Source organism: Sceloporus occidentalis, unplaced genomic scaffold (assembly GCF_023333645.1).
Source record: "Sceloporus occidentalis isolate IW3139 unplaced genomic scaffold, rSceOcc1.0.p SCAF_161, whole genome shotgun sequence".
NCBI lineage: Eukaryota > Metazoa > Chordata > Lepidosauria > Squamata > Phrynosomatidae > Sceloporus > Sceloporus occidentalis.
Window position 1 is genome coordinate 751419 of NW_028317141.1, and position 21082 is coordinate 772500.

At 47.3% G+C, this 21082-nt stretch overlaps 2 protein-coding genes across 2 annotated transcripts; one reads left to right on the top strand and one right to left on the bottom strand.

The window, feature by feature from the left end:
• Positions 1-3534: 3534 nt before the first annotated feature.
• On the bottom strand, positions 3535-3927 carry LOC149279658 (histone H2A type 2-B). Its single transcript, XM_089501003.1, has one exon. The coding sequence runs from the start codon at positions 3925-3927 to the stop codon at positions 3535-3537; it is 393 nt and encodes a 130-aa protein (XP_089357129.1).
• A 350-nt stretch (positions 3928-4277) lies between these two features.
• LOC149279659 (histone H2B 1.1-like) lies at positions 4278-4658 on the top strand. The gene has a single exon (XM_089500911.1). The coding sequence runs from the start codon at positions 4278-4280 to the stop codon at positions 4656-4658; it is 381 nt and encodes a 126-aa protein (XP_089357037.1).
• Positions 4659-21082: the final 16424 nt, after the last annotated feature.

Consider the following 21082-nt stretch of genomic DNA (forward strand, 5'->3'; position numbering starts at 1 on the left):
CCAGAACAGAAAATCTCAGGAAGCCAGGACTCTTCATCAGAAGAAAACTACAAACTAAAAGCAGTACAAGCTAATAAAAAACCTTACCAAACCAAGGGAAAAAGGTCCAGAAAACCGCCAAAAAACCTTCTCTGACCTGAGAGCTGCTTACAGATCTGCCCCCTTCCTGACCTCAGATGCCTCCTGGCAGACTGAGATGAAACCGGAAGCACGCCACCGCAAAGATCAGACGCTTCCTGTCTGAAATCGTCGGCAGACTGAAGCAGAGTCCCGGCGTTCTGCTTCCAGTTAGCCCGCCCAAGGGCTGCTAAAGGTAAGTAGGCTAGAGTCCTACCGAGGACCCTGAGTGAAGGAGCCTTTCCCTGCTCCGGTAAACAGGATCCTACCGAGGACCGGACCGGAGAGGGCTAAAATGGCCGAGAAACGCTTGCCCGCTACCCAAAGCGGGACTGCAGCGCTGGACAGGAGAGCTCTGCCACGAGCTCTGAAAACAACAAATGGGGGATGTACCTACACGGATAGGGCAGGAAAGAACTGTGGGTAAAAGGGAGGTTCTGGGGGTTTAAATCTTCGCTGCCCTATTCGGATAGACGGAACTATCTCCTATGCTACCGGGAGTAACAAGGGAAATTTATCCTCACTCTCGTGGACTATGCCACCTGTTACCCCCCTAGATTTGCTTAGAGAGCACTGGCAGGGACCGAAGGGCCGACCATAGTAGAGTATGTGTTGGACATGGTCCAGGAAAACCTTCAAGTGGCGCAAGGTTGGCAGAAACGGTGGTACGACCGGACCGCCCCGGAGCCGCGCCTTTGAAGTAGGGCAGAAGGTCCTAGCGCTGAAACGATCCCGTCAGGATAAGCTGGTGGTGTGGCAGGGATCGTATCGGGTGGTGAAGCAACTGTGCAACACCACCTACATGGTAGCTAAATGTGCAGACAGAAGGATCCAGCGAACCTTCCGTGTGAACATGTTGAAAGCCTACCAGGAGCGTCCCGAGGAAGTAGCAGTTATTTGCACCCCGGCGATAGATGACCCTGAGGGATTACCGTTGCCCCAGGTAACGTCGGGGACGAGGGAACTTGGCACGATATAGTTAGCGGTGCAGTTAGGGGAATTCCAGAAGGCCCAAGTTCACCAGCTGTTAGACCAGAGAGGCGGCTTACTCTCTGCCCTCCCCGGATGCACCACCGCGTGGAGACTCCAGGGCAGACCCCGTTACGCCAAGCGGTGTACCGAGTTCCTGAGTCTGTCCGAGAAGGGATGTTAATGGAGATTAGGGAGATGCTCGATCTGAGAGTGATTGAGCCGTCCGAGAGCCCCTTGGCTTTTCCGGTAGTCCTAGTGCCTAAGAGAGATGGGACGACCCGGTTCTGTGTAGACTACCGCAGGCTCAATGACCGGACTGTGACTGACACGTACCCCATGCCCCGAGTAGATGATTTGTTACACCACATCTCTCGTGGTAAGAGAGATCGGCCTTCATCACCCCATTGGGACTATACCAATTTAGGGTAATGCAGATTGGGTTGAAGAACGCTCCGGCGACGTTCCAAAGGATGATAGATCGACTCCTCGATGGCCTCCAGGACTATGCTTGCGCGTTGCAATCGGAGTTAGCCACCTAACCAAAGAAACAGCCCTAAGCCGACCCGTTGGGGTCTAGCCGGGTCTGTCACTGGAAACAAAGGGGGGAGTAATGTGATGGTTCCTAGAGTCACCCTACCCCTCAGTTAATGTTATCCAGTGACATGAAACTCTTTAATGTGTTATTAATAAAAATGTATATTATTGCCTTATTTTGTAAAAGTTTGCACACGGCACACTAAGGTCTGAGAGATAATCTAATAAAGATAATGTGTGCTCTTTATCTCCAAGATTTAGTGGTGCCGGTTGCCTATAGATTGCGGGGAATTATTGTCCTGAAGGGAGAAGTCGCTCTTGGTGGAGAGGGAGAACCTGAGGTCCCTGGTCGGTCCGTCACACCGACACTAGCGGAGCAGGGCTCACGAGCTGGTCCGGTGACCCTAGCTTCACGGCACCGCAGCCCGCCGAGGCGTAGCTGAGTACAGTGCCGTAATTGTCCTGAAAATGACAATTAGTAATCCAGCGGGTCCCTGAAGCATTAGACGAAACTAACGTTCCAGTGAAGTAACAGACTTTATTGGGGAAACACACAGGCTTATATACAGGTTAGGTGATAAAAAGGTCATAAATCAGGCACACATCTTCCCTCCCTGCCCAGACGGTCCGGCGCCACGCTTAGGCAACCGAGCCCCGCAATATCCGTAGGGACCCCGAGCGGCAGCAAATCGACGTTTCCCCGGGACAGCCGGCATTTGTACGATAGCCGCACCGCCTGATCGCCACCTCTCTAGCGGCTCCAGTGACAAGGGATCCCCAGTCTCTGCGAGGGTGTCTGGGCTACGAGAGCCGAAGTCCATGGGTAGAGCAGGTGATACATGGATGAGGTAGGACGGGAAGGGGAGCCGAGCGGCAGTAGGTTGACGCTTCCCCCGGGATGGACCGCGGGACAGCCGGCGTGGGTCCGATAGCCGCGCTGGGGCAGTTATGGTTAATGAGGGTATTTAGGGGCAGTAATGGTTAATGGGATGTTTAGGGTTAATTTAATGCTGAGGACTGAGGGGTTAATTTAATAAAGTTAACTAAAGGTGCAGTTAGAGGTAAAGCAATCTAAAGGTGGACAATCTAAGGGGAATCTAAATCCTGGGGGCAGTGAAAATTATTAATGTATTTATTTATATAAGTGTGGTGTCAGTGATATTCTCTGAATGGTTTGAATCTCTGAACGATTCTCTGCCTTCAGTGACATCGCTAGAGTAGGCAGGCAGAAAGGGGCGGGGCCAATCGTTAGTTTGACTGCAGGGAGGGACTGGGCAAAAGATTCGGATCATGAATCGGATCATTTCAATGAACGACTCGAAATGATCCGATTCACTTTACTGATCCGAACTTCGTATCACTACTTTGGGGTATATGAAGGGTTAATTCCTTCTTAGCAATTAAGCTTTCAGAGGCAAGGGAGATGTCTACAATGGAGCTACTCACGGGTCTCAGAGTGATTATCAAATTCATTAATTCGCTCCCCAGACCATTGCCAGCTACACGATCATCACAGCTGAGGGATTCCCCGGCTTCTGCCACTTTAATTTGCGGTAAACCACAATTTCCTATGCAATGCTGCCACCGTGTGGTCGCACTTGCCCACCCACCTTTCTTGAGAATCATATTTATCCATTTAAGTGCTGGCAGCTTTGCCTCGAATTTTAACCCTGAAACGGACAGGGGGGGTAGGGTGTATGATGTAGCCTGTATGAATGGTGTTTAGCCACCGTTAAGCTCAGCAACTAAACATCGGGCTGAACATCTGCAATGGAAAGCAGTTGCCTTTAAAGACGTTTGCAGCAAGTTTATAGCAAGGGAAGATATAGCTTGTTCCAGAGATTATGGGTGGCTCTGAAAAGAGCCTTTGGTGGTGTTGGCTAATTGCCCTGCGGTTACCGATTACTGCACTCACTTGCTCTTGGCAGGTTTGTGGCTCTCTGTCTTCTTGGGCAAGAGCACCGCCTGGATGTTGGGTAGAACACCTCCCTGAGCAATGGTGACCCCGCCGAGCAGCTTATTGAGCTCCTCGTCGTTACGAACGGCGAGCTGCAGGTGGCGAGGAATGATACGGGTCTTTTTGTTGTCGCGTGCAGCGTTACCAGCCAACTCCAGTATCTCAGCAGTCAGATACTCCAACACCGCTGCCAGATACACGGGTGCGCCGGCGCCTACTCTCTCGGCATAATTACCCTTGCGAAGAAGCCTATGCACACGGCCGACAGGGAACTGCAGACCAGCACGGGAAGAACGTGTCTTTGCCTTAGCGCGAACCTTTCCACCTTGTTTTCCTCTGCCAGACATGCTTTCGCTCGACAACCGACCACGCAGCAAAGCGATTAAGAAGCACGTAACAAAGAAACGCCGCTCACTTACCCAGCTATTTGTAGCTTCCCCCCGTGACGCTATTCGTCACTGATTGGTTCCTTTCCAAAACAGCCAATCGGGTGGAAAGAGTCTGAGACACCAATCGGTGTAGGCACTGCGGTTCATGGGCGGCCGCATCTTCTCACGTGACAACCTCATCGAATCGGACGCGAGACAGCAGAACGGCCTTATTTGCATGCGGTGCCTATAAAGGGAAGGGCCCGGCGCAGCAATTTCAGTGTTAATCACGTTCTCTTGAATTGCGTGCGGAAACGAAAGCAGACGCGATGCCTGATCCAGCGAAATCTGCGCCTGCTCCGAAGAAAGGCTCTAAGAAAGCTGTTACGAAAACCCAGAAAAAAGATGGGAAGAAGCGCAAGAAGAGCAGAAAGGAAAGCTACGCGATTTATGTCTACAAGGTACTGAAGCAGGTGCATCCCGACACTGGCATTTCCTCCAAGGCCATGGGCATCATGAACTCGTTTGTCAATGACATCTTTGAGCGCATTGCCGGGGAAGCTTCACGCCTAGCCCATTACAACAAGCGCTCCACCATCACTTCTCGGGAGATTCAGACTGCTGTACGCCTCCTTCTTCCTGGAGAGCTGGCCAAGCACGCTGTGTCAGAGGGCACCAAGGCTGTTACCAAGTACACCAGCGCCAAGTAAAGCTCTCCTTGTTCTCTCACTTTATAAACAAAGGCTCTTTTGAGAGCCACCCACATGGTCTGTCTCAGAGCTATGTAAATGATATAGCCCCTTTTGTCGGACTGCTAGGTCTGGGAAGAGCATTTGTGAGCATTGACAGGTGCTCCTCACTCCACCAGGTAAGCTGGGGTATCGTGCCCATCGACCAGACTGCTTGGGAAGAGAAGCCCAAGGTAAAGGGGCTCCTGTGATGGCAACGACCTTTTCTCCTGCTGGGACCCAAGAGATTAACCCCTTCACAGCCAGACAGAACCAGCGTTGCAGAGAAAAAGGGGCTGCTTTACCACTGCGGCTAGCCGAAGCTGAGCTACATCGTGGGGCTATTGACTAAGCCATGACGCGGTAGTGTCGTGGGTAGGACAAGTGGCACACGGACAGGATAAGACATGAGGGGACAAAGGCATATTCAAAATCACACACATACTGGGACATACAGAATTAAAATACACACCAGACGGAACCTACTAACCCCGGGCCGGCCCCCATTCAAGCCAGCCTTTGGAGGACACTAGCTGCCGATCCCAGCACATGTTCTGCAAACGGGCCCAACTCTCAGCACTCTGATCCTGCTAGTAACTCACTCTATAGCCAGACCCAGCCACTATTAAGCTGGTTATTTCAAGGTGTGCATAGAAAACCGCGGGCCGACACGGGGACAACATGATCATAGCCTAAGAGAGTGTGTGGGTGGCTCTGAAAAGAGCCGTTGGGTGTTTAAGGGTGACGAGTCAACAAGCTTAACCTCCGAAACCGTACAGAGTACGGCCTTGGCGTTTCAAGGCATACACCACGTCCATAGCGGTAACGGTTTTCCTCTTGGCATGCTCAGTATAAGTGACTGCGTCACGAATCACGTTCTCCAAAAACACTTTGAGCACACCGCGGGTCTCCTCATAGATCAGCCCAGAGATACGCTTTACACCTCCTCTGCGAGCCAAACGGCGGATAGCAGGCTTGGTGATACCCTGGATGTTATCCCGAAGCACCTTCCTGTGCCTCTTTGCGCCACCTTTTCCGAGTCCCTTACCTCCTTTGCCGCGGCCAGACATGATAAAGTTTTCTCCACGATTTCTACAGCACAATACTCGCCTACAGCCGACCAGCTTTCTTTTATGCGTACTGGACGGACCTGATGGGGAACTGCACCATAATGCCTCAAGGGGGCGTTGCTTTTTTTTCATATATGCTTCACGTTGGTTGGCTGGAGAAGCTTACAAGTGTGCCTCAGACACCGATTGGCTATTTAGGAATATCAAACGCCTGCCCGCGGGAGATCGCTTTCGACGATTCCTCATTTACCACTAGGTGGCAGCATATCACTGTAAATAAACGCCAAACGGCGGCCAAGATAAAGGCGGGCTTTTAGCTGTCGCCGTATCGCTGTTAACGGTCAGCCAGTACACAGTTTCACTAGGTAGGAGGCTGAACAAAAGAGAGGAGAAGAAATAAATAAAAAAAGAACCGCAGCTAACGAATAAATGACCGATTCGAGCATTTAATTTAAAAAAAAAAAAAGATAACTCTCCACACCGAAGTCTCTTGATCAAAGGCTGGCTTTTTCAAACCATCGTCCTAGCCTATGAAAAAGAGGGGCGTGATTAAGCGTATCCAATCACATTTACCTCTACTCTATAAAGGGCTTGAGTTGGCCACTAGTGATGGGAAGTTCGGATCATTAAAGTGAATCGGATCATTTCGATTCGTTCACTGAAATGATCCGATTCATGATCCGGCTCTTCGGATCACTCAGTGTGCCTGCACGGAGTTACTGTTTTCCAGTAACTCCGTGCAGGCACACTAACGATTGGCCCCGCCCCTTTCATTATGAATCCTCCCCCCTGCCTCCAGTGATGTCAATGAAGGCAGAGAGTCGTTCAAAGATTCGGATCTTACAGGGATCCGAATCTTACAGTGATCCGGATCATTGTAAGATCCGGATCATTGTAAGATCCGGATCATTGTAAGATCCGGATCATTGTAAGATCCGGATCTTTGAACGACTCTCTGCCTTCATTGGCATTGTAATCATTCAGAGAATGTCACCATACTGTTATAAATAATACATTCATAATCACTGCCCCCAGGATTTACATTCCCCTTTACCTGCAACTGCACCTTAAGCTAACTTTATTAAATTAATTAAATTAACCCTCACCATTAAATTAACCCTAAACACCCCATCAACCATGACTGCCCTAAAATTAACCCTTAACACCCCATCAACCATGACTGCCCCTAAAATTAACCCTTAACACCCCATTAAGCATAACTGCCCCCAAATTAACCCTAAACACCCCATTAAGCATAACTGCCCCCAAATTAACCCTAAACACCTCATTAAGCATAAATGCCCCTAAATTAACACTAAAAACCCCATTAAGCATAACTGCCCCCAAATTAACCCTAAACACCTCATTAAGCATAACTGCCCCTAAATTAACACTAAAGACCCATTAAGCATAACTGCCCCCAAATTAACCCTAAACACCTCATTAAGCATAACTGCCCCTAAATTAACACTAAAGACCCCATTAAGCATAACTGCCCCTAAATTATCCTTAAACACCCCATTAAGCATAACTGCCCCTAAATTAACACTAAAGACCCCATTAAGCATAACTGCCCCTAAATTATCCTTAAACACCCCATTAAGCATAACTGCCCCCAAATTAACACTAAAGACCGACAGAGTATTTGGGAACATATATGCGGTAACAGACTGGGAGTAATAGGAAGCAGGTGGCAGCAGAAGCATTAGGGGGAAAAAGGAAGGAGGGAATATGTATGCAAGAAACGGGGGTAGCAGGCAGCAGACTGGGGGAAAGATGCATGGAAGAATAGCCAGGTAGGCAGGGGGCAATAGACCAAGGGGGTGATTGGCAGGGGGCAGCAAACAAAATGAAGGCATGTGATAGCTTACTAGGTGGGAACAGGCATGCTGCAGATAACTGGAGGAATAAACAGACAGAAGACTGAGAAGTGACAGGAAGCTAGCAGATTGAGGGGGGCTTGTAAGAAGGAATAGACAGGCAGCAGAATGAGGGGAAACATGTAGGAATAAATAGGTAGACAGCAAATGGGGTGAGGCAGGCAGAAGCAGACTGGGGAGAAATATTCAGGCAGAGATTTTGGGGGGAGGGTTGAGAAGTCTCCATTGGTAGGCAGGCAGAAAAGAACAGGTCTAAGTGACATTAGACTGAGAAAGGTACAGCCAGACATTGGCAGACTGGGTGATAAGGGAGGCACTAGAATACTGGGAAGAGGAACAGGCAGGGGGCATCAGACTGAGAAAGGTAGAGGAAAGCAGTATTAGACTGAGGGAGGTAAAACCAGGCAACAGACTAGAGTGGTTGAATATGCAGGAAATAGCCAAGGGTTTATTGATCAAAAAGGTGGCAAAAGATTGTGGCAACTGTCAAACAACAGACTAAGAGGGGAAATGGAAGGCGGGGATAGGCAGAGAGCAAAATGGGGGGCATCTGGGCAAAGGAAGGAATAGGCAGATGGGGAGGGAACAAGCAGGCAGTAGAGTGAAGAGCAGAGGGAAGAGGTAGATGGCAGAACAAAGTGTAGGAGTCCATTTAGGCAGCAACAGACTAGGGGAACAGGCAGTCAGCAGCAGACTGAGGGGTAGGCAGGAAGCTGAAGACTGGGTAGGGGAGTGGGCAAGCAATAGCAAACTAGGCTGGCAGCATCAGACTGGAATGGTCAAGTAATTAAGCATTAGACTGAGGGAAAGCAGCAGACTAGGAGTGGAAAAGGAAGGCTGGAATAGGCAGGAAGCAAACTGGGGGGGGCAGGAAGGCAACATCAGAATGGGAGGTGAACAGGTGATAGTAGATCGGATGGACAGTGAAGAGGGGACAAACAGGAGGAAAGGCAGGCAGCAGTAGATCAAGGACATAATAGGCAGGGCAGGGTAAACATGCATGTGGTAGATTACTAGGGGGGAAGAGGCATGTAGGAGAACACTGGTGGAATAATCAGGCAGCCAGCAGATTGGGGTAAACATGTATAAAGAAATAGGCAGGCATTAAACTAAGTGGGAACATGCAGGAATGTTTAGGCTGGGAGGAAACAGAGCAGGGGTAAGACCATGGAAGACTAAGCTGGCAGAAGCAGACCGAGGGGGATAGGAGAATAGGAAGGCAGCAAACTAGGGGGTTAGGACAAGGCCCCATCTTCGGGGTGGGGAAGCAGAACAAATTAGGCAGGCATCAGACTGACGAAGAAGGAACCAGGCAGCAGAGTGAATTGGAGAGAACAGGCAGGTAGTAGCAGACTGGGAGGCGGAAAAGCAGATGGGGGGGGGGCAGGAAGCAGACAGAAGGTGAGCAACAGACTAGGGGTGAGGATCAAGCAGGCAGTAGCACGTACTAGACTAGGCAGGTGGCAGTCGATGGGAAGTGAAAGGGCAGGCCACATCAGACTGTGAAGGGGCAGGCAGAATTAAATTGGGTTGGGAACAGGCAAGCAAACTGGGGGAGGGGACAGGCAGGGGGCAGTAGACTGAGCGTGTGGGAAGTTGACAGCAGACTAAGGGAGAGCAGGGATATGGGACCAGAATGACACAGGGGGAATGAAGGATGCAGCAGACTCAATGGGGAATAGGCAGTCAAGCAGACTAGGTAGGAGAACAGGCAGGGACAGCAGACAGGGGAAATGGCTGTTCCCCCCAGTCTACTGTCATTTATTTTTTCTTACAATCAGTCAGCAATAGACCAAGGGGGGGAATAAGAAGGCAGCATTAGATTGAGAACAGGTACAGGAAAGTAGGCAGTAGCAGATAGGAGGATAACAGGCATTTCTTATCTTACTAAGGAGGAACAGGCAAGAGGCAGAAGACTGGTGGAATAAGTAGGCAGCATACAGAGTGTACATGCAGGCAGTAGAAAACTGGGAGGGGAAGGAAGAGGCAGGAGGGCAGTGAGGAAGCAACAGACGGAGGAGAAACAAATGAATTTAACCTTTGAAGGGTCTTGTGTAAGCAGCATTTTGCGGGGATCACATTATTCACACAATACCATCTGCACAGGGCGGAGATACTTTAGTTATTAACGTCCGTTACATCTAAGCCTCTGACCCTCTCGTTTATGACATTTCTCCTCCTTTGCATAGATAAATCACAGACATCTTGTCTTTTTTTATAAAGAAACAACATATTTATAAAGAAATATTAATTTAATATATATATTTTTTTATTCATATCTCTTGTTTTGTATAAAATGATGTCAACAAATATTTTACAAATACATTAACATTTAAGTGGCACTTTACTGTTTGATGGGGAACTGCCATATCTGCGATAAGACTAGGTTTCATTCCAGCATTTAATAAAACCTCTTACATTATTATATGTGACTTGTGAACAGAGCCGCGAGGGCAGAATGCGTTGGGAGCAGCTGCTTTCCAGCCAAATGTGACTCCAAGGACAGGCGACCAAAGCTACGTCCTTCATGTTTATTAATAAACGGAAATAACGGTAACCCAACAGTTATAGCAGACAACAAGGTTGTTTATTAGTATCAGATTAAAATTGCATTTTCAAAATCTTGCACTGTCCCTTTTAAACAAAAATGTTACAAAATATTTAGCTGTTTTCTTTTTAAAGCAGTTGGAGTTGATATAGTAGACAGCAATGGCGGCGTCCAGGTCTGCAGATAAAGGGAGTTTATTGGAATACAGCTTATTACTGTATATGCTGCTGGGGGGGGGGTTATCTTAATGTATATAGCGCGGGGGGTTATATTACAGCACTAGGGGGTGGAAATCTGCACAGCCCCCAAATCTCCAGGTGTCCAAATCAGGGTCCCTTTGTTAGGAGTAAGGAGGGGCAGGATAGGACCATGAAGTGGGCAGACTGGAAGATGTGAATGCCCTGTGAGTGTCGTGGCTGTTGGGAGCTATGAATCTGAGAACTGATCCTATGAGTGCTGGAACACAGAGTCGCGTGTTACTCCTGGACATGTTGCCATTTCCGCTTTATGTTCCAGGTTACAGTGTTGGTAACTACTGCAATAATTCAGGGGGTATTACAAACGCAACATGTTCTAAAAATGTTTGGTCCCTTCCGTGCCAGTACTTACCCTCTTTCCCTGCTGGGGTGAAGGGGGCTTGTTGAGCAGAAAGATCTGCGCCTTTGCTGCTCTCAGCGCTTCTGCACATCATTATCTCTGCTGGTTGGCGAGTCCCCGCAGAAACCTCCTTGCTCTGGCTCTCTGCCCCGGCACAGTCTCCCTTCCAGTAATAACGCTGATTTGGGGCAGATATATAACTCTACATATACAACAGTCGCTAAGATGCTTCTGATGACCTGGAAGCCTGTTGGAGTTCAGGCCCCTGAGTGCATCACGTGAAGCAGCGTACGACATAATCGTGTAAATATTAACACATAATGTATAAAAAAATAAAAGTATAAATTATCAGTGGATGCGAATGTTATCACGTAAACCGTGTATTGTTACTAAAAAAGCGAAATGCGTAATTATTCGGCTTCCCGCGGCGCATCTGACGGCAGCTCAGGCCGGTACCAGAACCTTTGTGTCCGGAGTCCGGCAGGAAAACGCGACATCAGCTTCAGCGAGCGGCGGATTTACCGCAGGGAAATCACACGGGGAACGGACTAAGAGACGCCCTGCAAGACTTTCCTGCTCCGAGTAACAAAATCCTACTCGCCGTATTAATGCCTCCCACGCCCGGAACGGATGTGGAAAGGCACCTCGAGCCGCGACCCAACAGATCAACAGGAGGATAAAATTGGGCCATTTTCAATAAAATAAAAAAGCTGTAATGTTTGGATTTAGTGCAATAAAAGAGGGTAATGAGGTTTATACCCAGCCAGGGCCGGTCTGGTGTTGATCGGATGGTGCTGGCACTTTAAGGCCAGCGGCCGCCTGATGTTCACATAGCAGCAGCACCTGATCTGTCACTGGAGCAGCAGATTGGGAGTGTGAGGGGCCGATGGTCATTAAAACCAGGCTTTCCCACCGGTCCGATCTGATGGTGGAGCAGTTTGGGGGTTCCTGCTGGATTTAAACAAATTAATTGCATGAGAAGTAGAAGTCTATCCCCCTGTTCTTGTGTTGTTTAGGTGGGTGTGACGGGCCCCCTCCCCATTGATGATGTCATAACACCAGCATGCAAGAGACGTAAACATTTGTATCAATTTATAGCATTAAAGGGAAGCTCCAGTGACCCCATGCAGCCTCAGCAACACAGAATGAATATTTATTTATATAGCGCCATCATATTCCTTAGCGCAGTACAATGTGGGGCTGTGTGAGTACTTTAATACTCAATAAATACATAATCACCTTTGTGGGAAGCTGCAGCTCCTTCTGAAGTCTCACCTTCATGCCATTGATTAACTTAAAGCAGCCAATCAGTGACAGAGAATTGCTTGTATTGAAATCAGTGTAAGCACTTTCTGTGTATGCGCACGCAGGGTCCCGTTAGCTCCAGAGATGGTCCCAGGGGGGCTCTGACTGGCGGTGAGTATTTCATGAGGCTGGGGACGGTAGGAGATGTGTTCAGCCAAACAGATCTACTGCAAGCCAGGGAGTGTGTGGGGGGGGGGGGGTTAGGAGGCAAATACATATTCTGCAGAAATAGGCAGAAAGGAAAGAGGGACTGTACCTACACCCAGGGACACTTGGGACATATGCACTGAGACTATAAATATTAATCATTCCCTGTCCAGTTAATTCAACCGGACAGGGAAGATAAAAGAAGTCATATTGGACACATCATCTAATTAGAAAAGGTTTCCGTTTTCGGTTTGTCTGTAAAAGTTATGTTGCCTAGAAACCACCTTAACAAAAGGGAAGAGATAACGCAATGGGGAGGAATAATCATGCAGATTCTGAGAATAGGAAAAGAAGTTTGTGACAGATCTGCCTTAACATTCCCATCTACTTTATAAACCGGAAACCACTACCTTTGTAACTAAATTCATCCAAACTTCACATCGCTTGGTACTCGGGTGGGTGGGGAGCTAATAAAGTGGTCTGGCTTCTACTGAGCTTTCACACAGAGGCCTCCATGGATTCCATCTATCCGTCCGTTTCTCTTGCGGTAAAGATTCAACCTTAATCAGTCGTTGGCCTGGTGTTAGATTCAGTTCCCATATGCCTATCCCATGCACTCTGAAATTATCTCACATCTACCACTTCTGCTGGAAGGCCGATCCACTTATCAACCACCCTACTTCCCTCCAATAATCTTTTCCCGTTACTTTATTTTGCTGAAGCCCGGGGTACTACTCGCCATTGGATATATATATATAAAACGGTTTAATAATGGTGTAACTTACGGGCTTCTGGTTGATGTGTCTGCTCCATTCTTGCGCCATTACAACTGGAAACGGATAGGTTTCCCAAGAGACACCTCAGCATGCGCAAGTTGCCCGTTACTCAGTGCCCAGGGAGGGTGTACATCCCCACCCTCTATCTTCTGCAATTCGGGAACCCAAAGCCGGAAATAGTCACCCTATAGAATAAAAACATATAGATATGAACACTGGTATACATCAAGGGAAAAACACTATATGACGGAAGATGTGATTGGTCGATTCTGTAACATTATGTAAAAGGTAACGTATCTTCCGGGGCGATGTGGCCGCTGTGATTGCGTAACACGGAACTTCATTTGTTTATTGACCCGACATTTAGTTATTCTTCACTTCTTCCACCAAGTTGTGTCCGAGACATTTAAGGGTTAAACCCTGGTTTCAAAACATAGCTGCCAACAGTCCCACTTATTAGATAACAGAATTAATCTGCTTCTAAATATCTCACCCAGTTACATAAGTAACCTCAACTACACCCACTAAAATAAAGTCACCCCTCTGTTGAAACGGGGAGGAATTACTCACATTGCCATCATAATCCAGTCCTTGCTTAGTCATGTTGAACTTTCTGCTCTCTCGCGGGTCGTTTCTGATCCCTGCGCTGTGTAGCCAGTACCCGTAATTACTACAAACGTCACAGTCCACCTAGCAGAGAACAGAGTAAATGCGGAGGTGGCTTATTACCAGAAGAGGCCACCAATGGGATTCCCAAAGCCGAGGCCAGACCTAATGATGGAGTCCACTTCAAGATACTCCTGCTAGGAGGCTGTTCCACTTATCTACCACCCCTTCAGGAAAAGAAAAAAAAAATACTGGTATTTTAGAGATTAAAAATAAAAAAAGAAATCATTGAAAAGGATGCATTATGGAGTTTTTGTAGTTGTGTTAGGAAAAAAAATCGATCAATTGCTAAATAGAAGTCGCTACTCCTTCCCCTCCGATAGAAGGAGAATTAACGAAGAAAACAAATCAGAACAAAACGAGAACACAAATAACCTCTCCTCTCCTCTCTGGTGGCTTTAAGGTTTTGAAGTAAATGGGAAGATTCTCAGGATTGTTACTTCAGGTTATTTACATGAGTATCAGGGTCTTGGGGTGAATATGATGATTCTGAAGGTTTTTCCCCACCTGCCAGGGTATCGGGTTTAATGGGCAGTTTCTCAGGATTTTAACCCCATCCTCTGAATCTAAGAGTGAAAGGGCAGATTCTAAGGGTGTTCTAAATGGGCAGAGTGTCTGGGTTTTATACCCCAGTGTCAGTCTCGGGGTGAATGGGCAGATTCTAGAGGTTTTTGACAACAGTCTAAGCGTACTGGAGTGAAATGGGCAGATTCTCAGGGTTTTTATCCCAGTCTCAGGGTGAATGTGCAGATTCTAAGGGTTTTTGCCCAAGTCTCAGACTCTGGTGGGAAATGGGCAGGTTTCTGTTCTTAATCTGTCTCAGATTCTCAGGGTGAATGGGCAGATTCTCACGGATGTTCCCCAGTCTCAGAGTTTCGGGGTGAATGGGCAGATTCTCACGGATGTTCCCCAGTCTCAGAGTTTCGGGGTGAATGGGCAGATTCTCACGGATGTTCCCCAGTCTCAGAATCTCCGGGTGACTGGGCAGATTCTCAGGGTTAGAACATACCCATTAAGATAAGATTAATAACTGTTTTTTTAATGCAGTCTTAGAGTCTTGGGCTCCTAATTCCTCGATTTGGCTTAGAAATAAGCCTGAGGGCATGTACAAACGCGGGAGATGTAGAGTCTGCCAATATATTAAGCCAACTCACTGTTTTAAAGACACGACGGGTTTAAAAACTTTTGGAATCAGGTCCTTCATAGATTGGCGTAGGGTAGGTGTTATATACATGACCGATTGAGCTTGTGGGAAAAATACATTGGGAAAACTTTTAGAGAACTCGGGATAAGAGGGCTCGATTCGGTTAGAGATACGAGGGACACCCCAGTCTCCCGTCATGAAAAGCATCGTAGCTATTGAAAAGATCAAACAATCACCATGAAAAAGCGATATTAATGTGAAATTACTAAGGAGTGAGTGTTTTTGGTAGTTACAGACCATCTCCCCCAAAGGGCTGAATGAGGGGTTTTCGATTGCTCCATTCATTGAATAATATAAATATACACATCCAATTTTGTGGTAATATGTGATAAACACAATTTTTATTTATTTTTTCCCCCGTATTTATAACTATTGCTCCTGGTTTCCTTTTGGGGGGTCTCCGTGGCTGCGGTACATCTATATGTGCCAAATGGGATATATACATTTTACCTGTAACTATACACAAAGATCTAGTGCAAGTATATCATTATTATGAAATTGGTACATAATGACTCTGTGAGGAAGTGGAATACATGAGTTGGGGCAGGACATAAACCATCATGATTTCCTGACTGATCTGTCATTTAAAATATCATCAGGTACAGGCTATTGATGCTCTGTTTGGGGCATTATCAGCCACGCGATGATAAGCGTTGGTACTTCTTTTGATATGTGATGCAGAAGTGGGGAGCCCCGCTCCTGGATGGAATGATGCAATATGCTGCATTTATTTTTCTTTTTTCTCTTTGATGCAGGCAGTCCTAGGATGTTTGTAGGCGAGACAGACTGACAGATTAGGGCACCGTCTACATCATCTGATACGGAGAATGTCACTATGGGAGAGTAACTTTATTAGATGTAGGCGGTCTGGGATGTAGGGAGGAGCGATAGGGTGAATAGTTATACATAGTGTCTGTCGTTAGGAGTCTCTATGTTGAGCGGTCACTGACACTGTTTAGATACTTTGTATTGATCTCATACGTTACACTTACTAATAAGAGTTACGTTTTGATGGTAGGATGTATTTGTTTGACTGGATAGTTTCTCAGGATTTTTCCTCCAGGCCAGGGTCCCCATTTCCCCTCCTACTTCCCGCCCACTTATGCCTATGCACAGATAGCCCCTCCCCCATGATGCCATCACTACCAGAAGGAGGAGAGCGCCTGGTACTCTACAGCAGGAAGTTCCCAGGTATGGATATAAATCAGTAAATATACCTATGTAATGATGTTTATAGCGCCATCACATTCTGCAGCGCTGTACAATGTGCATGTATATGTATTAGAACCCTGTATTATGTGTAAACCATGGGAGCCACCATATTAACTTTGTGTTCTTATAATTTGCATCATTGTACTGTTACCCTTCTCTTTGTAGAAGGTTTCACTTGAAATTTGTGACCCCCCCCCATTTTCTGTATAATAAATGGTATGATCCATACTAGATGTTAAATTTTATTGCCAAATTGATTAATGGTTGGAAATTTGTGATCGATGGAAGAAATCACAGTACAGACGGAAACTTGTGATGTTCTTTGATTGGCAACTGGTGACCAAGGGAGCATCCTCCTGAAGACGGTTAAGAACATTGAAGAGATCTCAGAGGTTGCTCCATTGCCGTGGCCAGGCAAGAATCTAAGGGCTGGGTGATGGTTCCCTAGAGAGCAGCCTGCTTGGTGGTGAGGGCCACGTACAACATGAAGGGTCATCAGTTATTGGGATTTGTGTGGACCTGAAGCCTTGTGTTTCGGAGAGCAGTTGCTCCATCTTCACACGAAGTTGAGTGCTAACTGGATTGCTCAGCTGTTTATCTCTTAGAAGAGAGGCTTTCATTGCTCCAACAGCATCTTCAAACTTCTCAAGGTATTTGGCCACATTCTCCCTGTCCTGTTTCTCAGCAGATAGCTGTTGGTGTAACTCAATGTTGTCCTCAATGAGGTCCTCATTGGCGTATTCAGCTTTGAACAGTTCAATCGTGAGGTCTTCAGCAGCATCAAGATGTTCAGATGCGGACATCTCCATGGCATAAAGTCTCTTTTCCAGGTCTTCGGTCTGTAAGTCTTTGGAATTCTTTAGTTCTTGAAGAAAAGTGACTTTTTTGCTCATGTCTTCTAGGCGCTCTATCAATTCTTCATTCTGCCTACGAAGGCTGTTGATAACTGCCTGGAGCTCTTTTTTCTCCTGAGACAGGCCATAGTCCTTTTCCTCAGCCAGGTTGAAATAATTCCATGATATGCGATCAGGTGACACCTGATAGCTTCTCGCGGTGGTCGCACGATGCTCTCTCAGGTGTCTCGGTGACTGGTTTTCATACCTCCGGCTGTAGTCACGTTCTGGATTTAGATTTTCTTCCAGATTTGAGACTCTATCCACAAGACAAGACATAGACCGTCTGTGTTCCATCTTCATCTGGAACATGGAGTTGTTGATGTTCACCAGAGAATGCACAAGGTGCAGATGGTGTCCGGATCCATGTTGATGTCTCTCAGAGTCTTCTCTCTTTTTGCGTATTAATAATATGATACAGAGGAGTATAAAAGCTCCAATGTACCCCAAACACAATAGTTGGCTCAGATATACATCGCGCTGGGCTTTGCACATCTTCGCTGTCGCCTGCTCTGTTGAGCAATGACCAGTTTACCAGTCTCACACTCTATTGATACCCTGTGCTACTTATGACATCACAATGAGGCTGTTGACGGAACACCAGGAATGATTGGTTTATGGCACAGTGGGCGTTGCTTTAAGCAGCCACACCCAGTTTTTGAGAAGGTTCTTTTATGAGTGTTTTTTTAAAGCCCCGCCCACTTCCTAGCCACACCCAAAGAGTACACTGAAAAAACTGAATCTGCCATTTCACCCCGAGACTCTGAGCCCGGGTTAAAAACATAAAGAATCTGTGTATTCACCCGCGATTCTGAAACTGGGGTAAAACTCTTTAGAATCTGCCTATTTCACCCCAAGACATTTAAACTGATAATTTGATAATTTACCTAAAATACTGGGGTAAAAACCCAAAGAATCTGTCCATTCACCCAAGATTGTGAGACCTGGTTACAATCTCTCAGACTAGGGGCAATAACCTTGAATATGCCCATTTACCCCAAGACTTAGAACTAGGATCTCCAGAAGACCAAAAAGAGGGAGCCTCTTCAGCAGCCTGCACCAATACAGAGACAGGGGAGGGACTATCTAGCCATCTACTCCCAGGTGTAATGTGTAAAAGCTGGGTATCATGGTTCTGATGCGTGATGGCTGGGTGTGGCAGGAGCGAGGTGTGATGTGTAGTGGCTAGATGTAATCGGCATTAGATGTGATGGCTGGGGGTCATAGGAGTGGTCAGTGATTGAAATGAGGTATTGGGGTGAGGTGTGATGAAACAACACCCCAATATGTGTTCTGCAACATCTCCCAACTACAGTGATTCTGCCCTTTAAGGGGTTTTCCTGGCTGTTTGAGGGCAAAAGGGCTTTTACACGTATAGCAAATAAAACCATAGAGTTTTGAAAACTAGACATCCCAGGGTATTTCAAATGCTGGTATTTTAACTCTTCCCACGCACACATTTTATCACCAGCATTCATCAAAGTTTGCAGTATTTTTTTCTGTTTTTTCCGCACACATTTTACTTCAGGTATGATTTTACGGTTCCTGGTACCTTAATATATGTTCAATATCATCTATTGAGTACAGTGATAACCCCATGCACGGGTTTGTTGGGGGGTTAAATGGCCACATTTGAGAGGTGTGCATTTTTCAAATTGGAAATGTGACGTGTGGTCACTGCCCCCCGTGTTATTTGGGACATTGTTGAACCCGGCCAATTCAATTCACCCATCAAATCATACATTTAAAAAAAAAAAAAAACAGACAACCCATGGACATTTAACACGCTAGCATTTTAACTCTTTCCACGCAAGAATTGTCTCTGACACCGGCCAAACCATTCTTTTCCCTGGAAATGTTGGCCAGTAATATATAGTGGAGGTGGGGACCCCATTGTATTGTTAATCACTTTAATGGCCCTATTGCCCCTGGGAGTCCAAATTACCCAGAGTAAGGGGGCCGGTTCTGTAGCCGTTGTAATCCAATACCTGACTGTTTATGTTAATGTTCGCTTTGCTGGCTATATCTAGCCATGTGTGTAAAAAATAAAGTGTTCTTCATTTTTATATACCCTACACTGCTAGTGACTGGGGAATCTGGGAAGGGAGTGTTGTCCAAGGCTAAGGGAGCACAAGTCAGCGGAGGTAGTCGGTCGTACTAGCCAGCTCTGTGACATTACTGACATGGAACGACAACATATTTTCACAGGAATGCAGGGGTAACTGGGGCCTGATCAGAGAATTAAAGAAGAGTCTGGGCATCTGTCTGCCTTTACTAACTATGGCATAACTTTTACAGTAAATCAAAGAAATAACATTGGGAAGCGACAATGAACATATATATATGACATTATCAAATAGAATGCACAATGCAACAAATACGCCACAATTATATAATACTGTAACAGAATACATTAACATACTCTGCAGCACCGTATATAGTATGTCAGTGTAATTTATTTATCGAACAATACTACTACTCTGAGCCATCACATATAAATGGAACTAACTTTATTTATATATATAATACGTTGCTGGTATAAATACACATTATGAGGCCAGGAAGCGGTGGGAAGGGGCCCCCTGAGTGGCAGTCCAGAAGCTGTGGGAGGGGGGGACCCCAAGTAGCAGTCTGGAATCCTTGGGAGGGGGGCCCCCCCGAGAGGCAGTCTGGAAAGTTTCGGAGGGGGGGATCCCAAGTGGCAGTCCGGAAGCTGTGGGAGGGGGCCTCCCGAGTGGCAGTCCGGAAGCTGTGGGAGGGGGGCCCCGAGTGGCAGTCCGGAAGCTGTGGGAGGGGGTCCCCCAGTGGCAGTCTGGAATCCTTGGGAGGTGGGCCCCCGCGTGACCATCAGGAAACTGTGGGAGGGGGCCCCCGCGTGACCATTCAGAAGCTGTGGGAGGGGGGCTCCCAAGTGGCAGTCCGGAAGCAGTTTGAGGTGGTCCCCCCCATTGGGTGGCCTCCTAGAATCCTTGGGATGTGGGCCCCCAAATGGCAGTCTGGAAGCTGTGGGTGGGGGCTCCCGAGTGGCCTTCTGGAGGGGGGGCCGAGTGGCCGTCAGGAAGCTGTGGGAGAGTGGCCCCCGCGTGGCAGTCCATCATCCGAGTCGCCGTCAGGGAGCTGTGTGAGCTTTCTCAATCCGCACGGAGAAGCGTCCCCTCCTGTTACGTGACAATTAAAGGAACGTTCGCAACGTATTTTGTTCGTTCTGAATGTCTTAATTATGCTTGAGAAAAAAAAAAAGGTTTTACAACTGCAAAAAAATTTAATATAAAACAAACACGTACGTATTAACCCCTTCAATCCCCTATAGACGTACCGGGACGTCTAGCCTTTCGTGCAGCGTCAGGAACACATCCCTGCCGCTGCACGGGAGAACAGGCTGTCGTTTGACAGCCTGGACCCCCCCCTGCAGCCCGATCCCCTGTAACAACTTGGTGTGTCATTAGCCTTGGGGGACTGAACCACATCCGGGTCAGTGACATTACTGCTGGATGTGCGACACTGGGGGAGAGAGAGAGAGAGAGAGATAGAGACAGAGAGAGTTCGTTTTGCAGAGCTGCAGTGCTTAGTGCAAAACCACATTATATATTGGGGATAGTGTAGTGTTTTAGAAATTGGCCAGGTAGGTACAATGGCGCAACATGTCTTCAGCGCTGAGGAGGCTCATGACTGCCTCACTCAGTCTGATGACGATGCCACTCTGACCGCGTCAGACGCCGAGGCCACTCTGACGGCGTCAGACGCCGAGGCCACTCTGACTGCATCAGATATTGATCCAATATCTGAGGAATCCTGCTGTGCGTCAGATAATGACGAGTCAGAGGAAGACGATGATGGCCAGGGTCCATCTGCCAAAGCCAGGCATGGAGAGCCTGACTCTAAATATAATTGGGTGCCCCCAAATATGATAGACCCAGTAATCCCTGCTTTTACTGCGACTCCTGGCATCAGATGTGACATCGATGCTAGCGAGCCAAAGTCATTTTTCCATTTAATGTTTGCCCCCGAGTTTTTTGAGCTGCTAGCAGCTCAAACAAACCTCTATGCAGCCCAGTGTCAGGCAGCTGACCAAGGAGACAGAAGCCAGACCTGGTACCCCACTGACTCC

What these genes read in the sequence shown, in the direction of transcription:
- LOC149279658 (XM_089501003.1), bottom strand. Translation starts at nt 3,927, where the DNA reads ATGTCTGGCAGAGGAAAACAAGGTGGAAAGGTTCGCGCTAAGGCAAAG.
- LOC149279659 (XM_089500911.1), top strand. Translation starts at nt 4,278, where the DNA reads ATGCCTGATCCAGCGAAATCTGCGCCTGCTCCGAAGAAAGGCTCTAAG.